The sequence below is a fragment of the Plectropomus leopardus genome, chromosome 17, assembly GCF_008729295.1.
Source record: "Plectropomus leopardus isolate mb chromosome 17, YSFRI_Pleo_2.0, whole genome shotgun sequence".
In the NCBI taxonomy this organism is placed as follows: domain Eukaryota; kingdom Metazoa; phylum Chordata; class Actinopteri; order Perciformes; family Serranidae; genus Plectropomus; species Plectropomus leopardus.
This window is the reverse complement of record NC_056479.1, coordinates 31,105,658-31,119,695: the sequence shown is the minus strand read 5'-3', so window position 1 is coordinate 31,119,695 and position 14,038 is coordinate 31,105,658. Positions and strand designations below refer to the sequence as shown.

The following is a 14,038-nucleotide window of genomic DNA, read 5'->3' as shown; positions in this document are numbered from 1 at the left end:
GTTTAATACACATTTAGTACTCTGTTTTTTTATTTATTTTTTTTTCATGATCCCCAATGCCTTATTTTGATACAGATTTTTTTTATTTCACTTTTATTTTAAAAGGAGGTCCCTTGAATAGAGTGCTCTTTTCTAAAATGTTTTACTTTATTTCAAAATATACAAATAACAGTCACAAATTAACGGTACAGAAACACCCATTTACATTAAGATTAACTAAAAAATGAATTCAAACAAAATAAAATAAATTTACATGTAACAATTCACATAAAAATGTTAAGTTATTAATACAATAAAAGGTATGAGACAAGATAGTATTAACAATAATGATATTGTCGAAATAGAGCTCTCTTTTCAGGAAATACTCACATTTCAAAAGCTCTAATCAGAGAACTGTATTTTGTTCCTTAAAAGATGACTTCAGTTTTCACATTAGCTGGTGATTAATTTGACATTTCATCAAGTAATCGTTAACAGTTGCAGCTCTAGCTCAGATATTGTACTCGGGTAAATTTCAGGTGCTTGACTTGAGGATTTCCATTTGATGCCACTTTAAATTTCTTCAGCACTGCAGTTCAGATTGTTATTTTGTACTTTTTATTACACAACTGTAGTTATTTGTCAGTTATGGTTACAGAATACGGAATATGAATTTCAGTGATAAAATATGTAGTTAGTATAGGTAGGATTAATAATGGTATAATACTCACTGGGGACATTTTTCTGAGTTGAGTTTTGACTTTTTATACTTTAGGTACTTTTAATTAAGCAACATTTCAAATGCAGGACTTTTGGAGTATTTTTACGTTGTGGTATTGCTACTTTTACTCAAGTGAAGTATCTAAAGTGTGTCGGTACACGTCAGAGAGACCCTGCTGCCTGAGCGCTGTGATAATTGCCATGTGAATCATGCTAAATATTCTTAAATTTCTGCGTCATACTGTGTTTACCCGCCGAATGTGTTGAACTCGGTGTTTTTGGAAGGTCGGACTCTCGCTGTTACGGGATTCATTTCAACACGTTAGAGGGCAAAAATGTGGTCCGGTGGCTCACATCAAAACCTGCATTTTCTGTTCACATTTACCGGCCTTCAGTCAGTCCGAATCAGCTGTCCACCCTCTCAGACCTGGACCCGCCTCACTTCTCTCGTATTTAACCCTCGGGACCCCGAGCAGATTGGTTGTGTTTTTATGGAAAACATGCAGAAAAAAAGGCAATGAGCAACCTTTTTAAGAAATGTCCCGCATACTGAAAGAAATGCAGAAATTTGGAAAATTCTTTTTGAACTGATTGAGGAAAATGTCAAGTATCATAGTTACCTATTTAAATTATGCAACAGATATGTTATACTTTAAAAACACTTTTTACAGCTCATTTCCTTTCTTTAAAAATTTTTTTTTTTAAAATTTTTTTTTCTTTAACCCATTTTTTGGGCATTTTTTCTTTTGCATTTTTTTTTGCCGGGGGGGGGGTCCAGAAAACAAAATTTATAATTATTGTAATTATATATTTAAAATCACGTTAAAGAATTAATTTAGGTCATCTAGCTGTTGTTGTTTTTCCTTTTTATCTGGTAATTTTCTCTTACCTTATATTTTCTTTTTGCTTACTTTTGGATAATTTCCTCTTAAGTTGCTCATTGCCTTCTTCCCAAGTTTTCCCAAGTTTCAAAGGGTTAAATAAGCTTCATGTTCACAGGCTGAATATTTGGCGCTTTAGGACATCTAGCAGCGCGCCATCCAGTGGAGAAATGGCACGTGTACATTTACTGTATTTTTAACCCATTAATAGTCTAAATGTTCCCTTTACTCAATCAAACGTAGGAATGTCGTTTTTAGTTCCCTTTTAAAACTAGATTGGCGACAATGTTGAGTAAATGTTAAGAAACATTTCACTTTAACGAGTTAAAACATTGTTCAAACTAAACTTTGCTAACCTCTTGATTTTTTTTCTATACGCCTTTCACTAAACATGACATTTGTGCAATAAAAAACACTTGAAAAATATGGGTCAGATTTATTCTTCTCATTATCGTCATTACCTAAAAATACAGAGTACACAGGAGCCGTGTAACAGAAAACATGAATGTGATTTTTTTCAAAAAAGGGAAAGGAGAATAATAAAATCTAACAATACAAAAAAAAGTTTGAAAATATTCAGCAAGTCAAAAAAAAAAAAAGTTTCAGTGCATCAGAGACGGGATTGAAAACTAAAAAACAACTTGACACAACAACCTAAAGGCAGGAACTGAAAACAAAAATACGGACACGGAATGTTTTACACTGATGGAAGTTTCAGTTACATTTTCAACGTAAGAATGAGACAATGTTTGTTTTTGTTTCTTTTTTAAAAAAAAACATGCTTTTATCCAGGAAAAAAAACCCAAAATGTAGCAGAATCACCGACATATGAAGACTTTGACACGGGAAGACGTGATGTAGGCGAACAGCGTGGCAGCCTCCGGCCCAGCCAGGGCGACGCGTCGTAAAAGCAGCGCAGCAAAATTAAACTCACACTAAAACATCGCTGTTTTGTCGGTGAAGATTTGGCTTTGCCGCACTGGCCGAACAGAGACGTTTTTGGGCGTGAAGTGAGATGTGAGTGAGGTCAGAGAGTCACAGGAAGACACGACTATTGATTGGCTGCCTCACAGGCGTCGATCCAATCGCTGTAAACATCCACCGGCTCCGACAGGTCTGATGGGACGAGGTTAAGGCATCCAAAAAACACAATAATGATTCCAATTTCTACATAATTGAATTTCACAAAATGTAGAGATTTTCCTCAAACTAAGATACAGAAACACAAGTTCCCACTGTCGTAAAAAAAAAACAACAACCATAAGTTGTGGAAAACCTGAAAGTTCTGGAAAAGTCATAGAATCTTATTTCTGGTTGTAATAAATTGTGAAATACTTGGTATTAAATGTTTTGTTAAATTGCCAAACATCAAGAAAAAAATCCAAATATTTTTTCTTTTTAAAAAAATCGCCAAAAGTGTTTTAAAAAATCCTCAAAATTTTCTGTCCGAATTAAAAAAAAAAAACGAACCCCCCACTCGCACAAGTGAGGCAAAGAAAAAAATGATTATGGGTCCTTGAAAAGTCATGGAAATGTTGTGAAATTTTGTCAATGAAACCGTGTGGGAACCCTGAACCCAAACCTTCCTGGCAGGTGGAGGTCAGTTTTGGTCACAGGTGAAGTTAAAATCTGCAGCTGGTTCAAAGGATACAGGTGATCGGCGTCTGGAACTCCTCCAAACAAACGCTGCACGATATGATTCCTGTGTTGCGCGTTCGTTCCCTGAAAGACAGTCGGTATCTCCGTTATGTTGTTCATGATGCAGTTTAGTATTTCTTTGAATTTATTTTGGGATTTTGGCGACTAACATTTTGACATCGCAGGATTTCTCGTGGTTACAGAACGGGCAAGTGAACTGGACGTCCAGGTTACCCGTCATTTTCTTCTTTGGAGGAGGCTTTCTCTTTGACTTCCTGCGGCCCATTTCTGCCGATGTTCACCTGCAGAAACGCACCTGTTAAACAGACCAGACACATTTCCAGGGATAACATTCCCAAACTTTCCCAGGACTTTTTCAAAGACCCAATGCATGTGTTTTTTTCTGTGCTCACTTGTGCGGCATTTTTTTAAAATATCTGATTCAAAGACATTTTCAAGTATCTGACAGGGACAGAAATATATACCATAATATTCATCTAATATAAGATCGTAAACAAAATGTCACGCTGACGCACATTAGAGCGACTTTATGTCAACAGCTGAAGAAAGCGCATCTGCCGTCATTCCTGAGCCAGCTCCATCACGCACAACAAATGACTTTTACAAAACTTTCAATGATTTTGATGAGTTTCATGACTTTTCCAGCTTTTCCATGACCATGTTGATCAGCTTTGACTCTGAACATTTAGGTAGAGATGCCAAATTTTACGCTCATGTACTGCGTTTGTTGTTAAATTGATGTGGATGTACAGTTTCTTTCTTCCACGTGCAGGTACGCACCATCGTCTCACAAACAACAGAAACGTTTCAGGCAAAGTCTTTTCCCAAAAGGTGAGTCAAAAAAATACAAAATGCAGCCACCTGAAGGTGTATAACTCTCCCAAAAGTCAAAATAAAAAACGCACGTCCCTCCTCGGTGCTTGAAAGTTATTTCCCGTGCCCCCTCCTTTTGCTCCCCTCATATAAATAACGAACAGTCCCTAACCGCCGGTTCTACTCCACCGTCATCTGGTTCTCAGCGAAGAAAGCAGCTTTTCTCGGAGAAAACTGCGGCCGCTGCCTCATATTTACATCGTATAATCTTAATTATGCTTTAATTGTTAAAGTTTCAGCACAAAAACATTTTTTCACTAAAGCGCCAAAAGCGCTACAAGCTAACACGCTAACGCGCTAACAGCTGCTAGCCTGTCGGTATAAAGAGAGCACCAGATTAAAAAACACACAAATCAATATTAATGAACAGGTTTCAGTTAAAGGTGAGGCCGGAGCGCGTGCCTCGCGTGTTGTCGGTTGTGTTGTTTTGTATTTGTGTACCGATGAGACTGTTGTTGTCTTTCTTACCACAAAGATGTTCAGCAGCGGAGGATGCGCCCTGTGGCAACCTCATCCGGGTACTGTGGCATCTGCGCTGCTCCGCCTCTCATTGGTGAGGCCAGGATAATACTGGGTTGTGATTGGTTCAAAAGCAGAGACTGACAGCATGTGTATCCAATAGGAGATCTCGTCTTCAAAGGTAAGTCCCTCCTCCAGTGATGGAGCAAACACAGAAAACTAAAAATTATAAAACCAAAAGAAATAAATCAATAAATAAATACAGATAAAAGTCAAATAAAGAAAGAATATATATATATATATATATATATTATATATATATATATATATAGAGAGAGAGAGAGAGAGAGAGAGAATTATTATTTCACAATATTAAAAATAAAATTAAAATATGGTACAAAATAAATGAAATTAAACGTAAACTTATAAAGTAGACAAATGAAAATGTTGTTTGACATAAATGAAAAAATAAAACCCAAACCAAAATAAATAAATACAATTTTTTTTAAGAATAATGATTTCACAAAGTTAAAAAATAAAAATACTAATGAAAATATGATACAAAATAATAAATATATAGCTTCGGCTATATTATTACTATTATTACTATTATTCCTTTATATATTTATATTTTACTTTTTTACCTTCGATAAATATTGAAATAGACATATTATTTAATACTTCTTGCTATTTATTGATCTTGCTAAGGCTACGGTAGTGACACTTACTGAATCATAATTTTCGACATTCACTTTAATTTATAATATTCATAACACTCTCGCTACATTTTTTAAATATTTATGTCTTTTTTTAATTTTAATTACCAGTCTGAAACTGACACATACTTAAATTTAAACAGAATAATATTTTAGGGAACAAAGCCACGATGAAAAAACTGCAGTGAAGCTTTGAGCATATTTGGGTCTAATTAAAACAAACAAACAAACAAACAAAAACAAACAAAACAACAACAACAAAGTGAAGGGAAGAAAACAAAGAACAAAGTGATTGGATGAAATATTATAAGATATTCACCTTTAAAGAATCTGATTGGTCCGTGTCGTCTGCGGGGGCGGGGCTTATTGACATAACAGCGGAAGTGGCCAGGCTTGGATCATTAATTTAGCATTTAGCGTCGCTAATTTAACACCGACAACAAGGGAGCAGGACAGGTAAGAACAGTGTGTGTGTGTGTGTGTGTGTGTGTGTGTGTGTGTGTGTGTGTGTGTGTGTGTGTGTGTGAGAGAGAGTCAGATGAGGTGAGTAAAGGACGAAGCTTTGCTGCAGACACTGAAGTGTAACTTTAGCTCAGAGGCTAACAGCTGTTGTGTGTGTGTGTGTGTGTGTGTGTGTGTGTGTGTGTGTGTGAGAGAGAGAGAGAGAGAGAGAGAGAGACAGGTGTGTGTTCGGTCTGTAGACACACGCGGATCAGCTCTCACTGCTTCTCCACATATTAACGCGTTTTAGTCTCATTAGCATCATAATTCTGAGTGAACAGCGGCGTGTTTTTTCTGTGCTCTGTTATCTCATGTTGAGTCTTATCAGCTGTGTGCATGTGTGCAGCTGCAGGCTGAAGAACACACTTCATCTTCTGGAAAACCTGCCGTCTTTAAACTTTGTTTACAATCAGTGTAGCTGCTGATCACTGACAGATCCCAGACTGTCAGCAGCTACACTCACACACTGAGGAGGAGGACACTCAACATCAGTAAGCATAGTGGCATTATGACAATAACCTGGCACTGAAAAGGTTAAAATTCTGAAAATTAAAGGATATTTGATATTTATGATTAGGACTGTTGATATATATATATATATTTAGGGCTGTGTGATATGGAATAAAGTCTTATCACAATAATTTTTTTCGTATCAGTCGATAACGATATTTATCACGATATACATCAAATCACTATTTCTGTCGAGCTTAAAGGTTCCTTGACTCCTCAGTGAGATATGAAGATATCATCAGGTTCATTTTCGTTTAAATATTTATTTTCTGTCAGACATTGAACATGACAAATATACTGTAGAACAGCATCACCAGCTGGAGGACCTATTCTACTAAAACTCACAGAGGTCCAGGTACTAAAATGTCCTCCCAGCAAAGGTCCGAGCCTCAAACCTAAAATCAATATCACCATTAACTGAACATTTTACTTTGATTACGATCAATGAACGATTATTTTACTTTTTTCTCTCTTTTTTTGTGGTTTGTTTTTTGCCCTCATAGTTCACTGACACAGTGTCATGTGACCATGGTGTGTTGGAGTGTAATAAACATCTGATATAACTGTTTAAATTCTGTGCTATAATCATTTTACTCAGGAATTAAAAACTTTTGAGTCGGCCTACTTCTCCTATAGCTGCCGACAGCCTGCCAACATTCCCAGTTAGAGAAAGGCTGAAAATAAGCTCATGTGCTTGTGGCCCCGGGCCCCCAAAACATTACATCTGCCCCTGGTAATAATAACAAGAGCTCAGCGCGAGCGGCCGGATGAGACACGGAGCAATGCGTCCTGGTGTTTCTAAAATGAATCAATGGTATGGGCGCTATTAATAGCGGCCTCCTTGCATATTGATCACGTGCGTCATTGCGCGTGATCAGTAGGTACCGTGGTTTTGTTGGAAAACCTAGTAGGAGTGATGGAGTTTGTAAAACTGCTCCTGTCTGAGCGGACTGTCGGACATGTCCACGCTGGAGCGGGCCGTCGGACATTACCAGAGTTAATATGGCTAATTGTTTACTTATTGAACATATTTTGCAGAGTGACGTCATGGCAACAGAGGGGGAGCCCACAGACCTGATCAAAGTGCTGCACCTCCTGGTGCTCTCCTTCTCCTGGGGTATGCAGGTCTGGGTCTCCTTCATAGGAGGTATGCGGCGCACCAACACGTCCTGGCTGCATCATGATATGCGTTCCTGCTTCAGCACTGGACTGTGATCTCTCTGACTGTGCTCTGCAGGTTTTGCGTTGGTGTGGCAGGTGAGTCGGCACACCTTCGGCCTGGTGCAGAGTAAGCTCTTCCCCGTGTACTTCTACTGTCTGCTGGGAGGCAACGCAGTCAGCCTGGCTGTGTACGCTGTGTATCACCCCAGAGAGCTGCTGGACCGGCATGAAACTGTGCAGGTCAGTTTTAAATCATTATTTCATACACACTATCTGAAAATAAATCATCCTGCAAAACCTCAGCAAATTGGCTTGATTTCTTCTTAAAAATGGGAAGAAGGCAATGAGCAACCTATAAAAAAAAATCACCCAAAAATGAGATGAGCAAAAAAAAAAAAAAGCAAAAAGAACAAAAAACCCAGAAAATTATTTATTTAAAAAAAAAAGGAAATTAAAGTTAAAAAACAAAACAAAAACAAGAGGAAAGATGTTTAAAAAGTGCTTAAGATAGTAACACAACTTTTATATAATTTTAAATTCATAATTTCATAATTACGATAATTATAAATATAGTTTTCTGGACATTTTCCCTCACTTTTTCAAAAGTGATTTTCTAAATCTACCAATACTTTTGAAGGATGTTTTTTGCTTTTTGTAAAATGACAGGAGGCCAGGGGACATTCACAGCAGCCCCCTGCATGTTTCTAGGATTTAAGGACATTTATAGAATTTTTGGACTTTTCAAAACCTTCTGGACAGCTCTAGGAATATAGGACGTTCCTAGGATTTTAGGATATTTCTGCAATTTTAGGAGGTTTTCCAGATTTCAGGAGGTTGCTCAGATTTTAGGATGTTTCTTGGATTTTAGGATGTTTCTTGGATTTTAGGATGTTTCACAAATTTTAGGACATTCATCAGACTTTAGGGCATTTCCAGGATTTTAGGACATCTAGTGACAGCTGGTGTCTTATGTGGGACTTCTGTGGGGGTGTGGGGGATCCTCCACGGGCTCTTTTTTGATCAACAAGCTCTATTTTGATGCTGTTTTTTGCACTCTGACACCCTAAAAGTAAAAAAACAATTCACAGTGTGAATCACTTTATTTTATTGCCAATTAGAAAATGGTTTTGAGGCCACCTGGTACCATATCGGGGTCCATATTTGGCCCGCGAGCCATCAGTTGAGCATCACTGGGTTAAGGCATCTGTTCTTGTCCCGCAGATGGTTCTGTACTTTGTGGCGCTGGTCACGGCCGGTCTGAACGCCCAGTGGTTCGGCCCAGCGGCCACCGAGGTGATGTTTCAGATGAGGGAGGTGGAGAAGGAGCACGGTCTCGGGGACCAGATCGGCCTGGGGAGTCAAAAAGACGAGTATGTGAAGCTCAAAGAGCAGGACCCCAAGTACAGAGCCTACAAACGCACGTTTGGACGCTACCACGGGTTGTCCAACCTCTGCAACCTGATCGGGTTCATCTGCACCACGACGAATCTGATCTACACGGCGCTGAATTTATCCACCATTTAGAGGAGGGAAGGGGTTAATATGGACATGAGCTTAAAGAAATATAAGTGTAATCACACAGAAGTGTCCTTGTGAAGGAGGACGCCTTTGTTGACACGGAGCGTCCAAAAAAACTCCATTTCCTTTCACTCTTATTGGCCATTTGTGAGACATTTTTCATGTTGTCCATCACTTTCTAATCAAGCCTCTCTCACTTTCAGGATGTGTTGCATTTTTCTATTTCTGATTTAATATTTGACTATATTGCTCATGATTTTACCCCGTTTTAACCCTTTCAAACCTGAGCAATGTAATGTCATTTCTTTCATAACCATGCAGAGAAGACAATGAGCAATTTAAGAAGACATGGTCCAAAAATCAGCACAAAAAAGTAAAAAGTTACAAGCAAATTAACTGGAAACAACAAAAAATAAAGAAAACTAAAACCAAAAAGAAAATTACCTAAAAATCGTCTGGATTTATTTCCGAAAGTAAAATTTTTTAAAAAACCAAGATCTACGCATTTTTTAAGTGACATAATTTGAAAGTATAATTATACGTCTAGTTTTCTGGACACTTTTTTCTTCTTTTGTTTTAATTCCCCTCTTTTTTAAAACTAATTTTCAGGGCATTTTCTTGTCACCTTTTTCTAATTTCTTGTAATTTGTGGGACATGTCCTGGAAGGTCGCTAATTGTCTTTTCCTCTGTGTTTTTGAAAGAAATGAATTTGTTCAGGATCCAAAGGTTTAATAGTTTTGAAAGTTGTCTGAAAGCAGCACAAGATAAGTGACGTGATCCAGGTTTCAAAGGGTTAAGAGTGAAATTTCTTATAAAACACACTAAGTAAAATAACCAAACCTCAGATGTGACCGGATCCCCAGCAGGGGGCGACGTTTGGTCGCAGGTGTACTCAGGCAGGTCGCTCCTGAGCTCAGGGCCGCTCAGTGCATTTCATTGTGAAATATTGTGTTTCCAGATATTTGAAGGACAATGTTTGATTTGTCAACGCGGTAAATTTAACACTGTGACTTGGAGATTAAACGAGATGCTTTTAATACTCCTCAATGTGCATTTGCTTTTATTATTTTAAATTTGGTATTACAGGTCTGCTGGGCTCTGTACCAAACCCACGACCCTTTCACTGGAATATGATTTTTATTATCTTAATGTGATTTGTCATCTTTGTAGCACTAAGTCTTGTCACTAAGTACTTGTCCCTGAATTCCTGAAATGTCCTAAAATCCTAGAAACATGTATGGGGCTGCTGCGACTGGCCCCTGGCCTCCGTCATTTTGCAGAAGTGGCCCCCAGACAAAGAGAGGTGAGGATCCCTGCTCTGTAGGAGCAGGATCCCTGCTCTATAGGATGTTTTTTAGTCCTTGGCAACTTTAATGTTTTTCCCAAATCATGCACATGTTTTTAGGCATTCTGTTTTATCAGCTGGCTCAGACAATAGTGCATATAGCGGCTGTAAATGCAGAAAACAAAGGAAAGCTCTCGTGGCGGCAGCATTTCCCTGGACCCCCCTGAGTTTGGGCTGAGCCCTGAAAGCTCACGACGTCTGTCTCCGTCCCTGCCGTCAGGTCCGTCTCGTCACGATGTTTTTTCACTGGATCAGTTTGGAGAGAAACTTTAATCAGCATAGATTCAGGTGGATGAGTGAGCCCAGACCCAGCAGACGGTGCCTGGATCTGGAAATAGGAGGGTTTTGATTAAATTAGCGGTGAGGCTCGTCAGGGTTTGAGAGGCCTTGAATGTTGGCTGTGAGCCGGCCGGCTGCAGGAGCACCGAGGCTCCGTCCTTCTTACCGTCATCAGCACTAATGGACCATAATGGAGGCTTTTCAGCAGAACAGCAGGGACTGAGAGTGAAGGGATGAGGCCTTTTTAGGAGGTTTTCCTTCATCTCTGATCAGGAATTCAGTCCCTTAATGAGATTTGGGGTTTTTTGCTCTCCGATGACAAAAATATGTCATGGAATAAACTAAGAAACGAAGTCTCAGCTGTTGTGATAACCCTTTGACACCTGGATCGACATCAGTTTTCTCGTGCTGCGTTTAAATGCCTTTCACAAGCTTTTGACCCTCAGAAAACTGAACAAATTGGTTTGATTTCTTTTGAAAACACTAAGAAAAAAAGACAATGACCAAATTGGCATCAGATGTCCCACAAATTGGTAGAAATTTCACCTAAAAATCTGTTCTATGTAAGAGGTGACGGCTGGTTGTCAGTTTGGAGGATGAACAGGGAGGCGAGTCGACTGTCGTGAGGAGGAGTTCAGCTTTTGAAACTGGCAGAGAAATTCACCGCGTCTTTATCTCCTCTGTCAAGCTGCTGCGGCATCAGGAAATAAAACCTGTTTCACCAAAGAACGAGTTTCTCCAGCGAACTCTGCGCAGCATTTGGAGAGAGCTCAACAGAAATGTTCATTTCCTTCATGCAGCTCGAGAAGCGTCAGTCTGTTTGTCAACAGAAAAGTGTTTAATCAACCTTTAGAAAATGACTTTAACCAGTAACACACAAAAAAACAGCTTATTCCAGCTCAAGTTAAGTTCTATCATTATTTGAAAATGATCAAATATAGGGAAAAATGGCGGGAAAATTATGTTCATAATCATTATATTTATTTCTTTGAATTATATTAGCAAAGAACTTTCTGTTGTGGGTCATTTTCTTGTTTGTTTGTTCATTTATTCATTTATTTGTTTGTATATTTCGTTTCATTTCAGGTAATTTTCTTGCAATGCTTTCCTATTTTTTGGGTCATGTGACATCACGTGCCTCATGAATTAAAAAAAAAAAACAACACAAAAAAACCCACAAATCTGTTCAGGTCTCAAAGGGTTAACCTAAAGTCAATGACTGCTCCATAACAACTTAGTTTTATTGTTCCAGGAAAAGTCGTTTTTTGAGGTCACCTTCTTGTATAGTTTTAGTTTGCTATTAAAGTTTTAAGTTGGTTTGAGGAAAAAAAGACTCAAATTTGAGGTTTCTTTAGAGTTTATTATACAAATGTAAAATAAAATATTTTGAATTTTATGCTATTACTGACACATAGGCATATATATATACATAGATAGATATATCTACATATTGTTGTTATTATTATTAGTAGTAGTATTATGATTATTATAAAATGCACTAAGTTGTCCTTCATTAACTTGAAAATAGTGTTGTTATTAGATTATTTGATTATTTGAATCAGCCAACATGACCGTGAAGAAAACTCGTTTTAAAAATTCATGGTGTGCAAAGTAAAACACGAGGAAGTTGGGAAACAAAAGGAGGTGTTTAGGATTTGCAGCACACATCGTCCTCCTCATTCCTGAACATACCAGGAAGTGAACGTTTGTGCGAGAAAGAGAGTCAGAGCGGCATCACACACTGAACAGCGACGGCTGCGAGGTCAGGGGGCCATTATCCGAAAAAGTCCTGCAGAGCAGCTCTGCAGAAACATGCAGCGTCAACTGAATCCGAGTCTGAAGCAGCTTCATTCAATCTTCTCTAACGGGGAAATTCAGCCTTCACTGGCAGCTGTTTGATCTCAGTGATGGATGTGCATCGACGCTGCACAAAAACACTGAAATAATGTGCAATTTATCAAAACAACAGGCCACACACACACACACACACACACACACACACACACACTTCAGCTTCACGCTTATCCATCTTTCTGCTGTGTGCACCAAAAACAAAACTATCACAACTCATAAAGATACCAAGAGGGAGCACTGAAGACCGTCCAAAACCCAGAGAGGTGGAAACAGATGAAGGATTCGAATAATATGGAAGAAATGAATATGAAATAAAATGAATATGACAATGAATATGATAACTCACAACTGCTTCAACCCTTCAAAAATAATTTCATAATAATTCTCTGTCTCTGTCTCTCAGCCAGTTTTTAGTTTTTTTTCTTGCCACTGCTTACTATATTTTGTTTTGGGTTTTTTTTTAAACTTGCAGGACATTTTATGCCAAGAAAACTACATTTATAATTATTTTATGATCAGAAATGTAGTTTTCTTGGCATAAAATGTCCTGCAAGTTTAAAAAAAAACCCAAAACAAAATATAGTAAGATTTCCTTGTGTTGTTCTTTTACCACTTTATTTTTTATTTTTCTGCTAACTAATTTTCTGCTAATTTTGGGGTCACTTTTTCAAGTAGCTCATTGCCTTCCTCCCATGTGTTTTTAAAGAATGATGTTAATTTTCTCAGGTTTCAAAGATTTAGTCCCAAAAACTGATTTTCTATGAATATTATAAAAGAGAATAATAGATGCACCGATCAGACACCAATGTTCTCTTTTTATGAACTGTCAGATCTTTGTGTTTTTGTGTGTGGGTGGTGGGGATCATTCAAGGTAACGTGAGGTCGGGGATTTTAGGTGATAAAAACCGGCTCATCTGCTTCATCTGACTGAATAAATGTGTCTGACGGAGAAACTCCCTGCAGGTCTGATGCTGAACTGTGATCGATGCGTCTGTCTGAGTGTTTTTGTATGTGTGCGCTTCACGTGACGAAGACATATTTGACATTGAGGGAAATACACTTTTTCACCTCTTTATCACACACAGCGAGCAGGCCAGTCGCAGCAGCCCGCGAGTTCCTAGGATTTAGATTTAGGACATTTCTGGGATTTAGGACATTTTAGGTAATTTCAAGGACTTCAGGGCAGTTCTTGGATTTTAGGATGATGGAAATTGTTTAGATTAAATGTCATTTATAGGATTTTAGAACATTAAGTTTTAGGATATTTAGCATTTTAGGATGTTTCTAGGATTTCGGGGCATTTCTTGAATTTTAAAACATTTCGAGGACATATGGACATTTCTAGGACTTTGGGACATTTCTCAGATTTAAGGAAATTTCTAGAATTTTTGGATGTTTTTCTGATTTTAGGACATTTCTAGCATTTTAGGATGTTTATTGGACTTAAGAACATTGTTCAGATTTCAGGACATTTCAAGGATTTTAGGAAGGTTTTTTGGATTTGAGGACATTTCTAAAATTCTAATACATTTTAATATGTTTCTATGTTGCTAGTATTTCAGAAAGTTTCTAGTATTTCACT

General features: G+C 38.0%; 2 protein-coding genes across 3 annotated transcripts; one reads left to right on the top strand and one right to left on the bottom strand.

Moving 5' to 3' along the window:
* Positions 1-2,273: 2,273 nt before the first annotated feature.
* elof1 (ELF1 homolog, elongation factor 1) lies at positions 2,274-4,641 on the bottom strand. Of its 2 annotated transcripts, none has more exons than XM_042505292.1 (4): positions 4,581-4,641; positions 3,389-3,520; positions 3,232-3,302; positions 2,274-2,696 (listed from the first exon to the last, which is right to left on the bottom strand). In XM_042505292.1, the coding sequence occupies exons 2-4, from the start codon at positions 3,502-3,504 to the stop codon at positions 2,632-2,634; spliced, it is 252 nt and encodes an 83-aa protein (XP_042361226.1). In that variant the 5' UTR covers positions 3,505-3,520; positions 4,581-4,641; the 3' UTR covers positions 2,274-2,631. The 2 variants fall into 2 exon arrangements, with proteins under 2 accessions (XP_042361226.1, XP_042361224.1); XM_042505290.1 differs by having other exon boundaries at positions 3,389-3,534; positions 4,581-4,631.
* Positions 4,642-5,672: 1,031 nt separating this feature from the next.
* Positions 5,673-10,020, top strand: tmem205 (transmembrane protein 205). Its single transcript, XM_042505159.1, has 4 exons — positions 5,673-5,743; positions 7,337-7,445; positions 7,536-7,699; positions 8,681-10,020. The coding sequence occupies exons 2-4, from the start codon at positions 7,346-7,348 to the stop codon at positions 8,981-8,983; spliced, it is 567 nt and encodes a 188-aa protein (XP_042361093.1). The 5' UTR covers positions 5,673-5,743; positions 7,337-7,345; the 3' UTR covers positions 8,984-10,020.
* Positions 10,021-14,038: the final 4,018 nt, after the last annotated feature.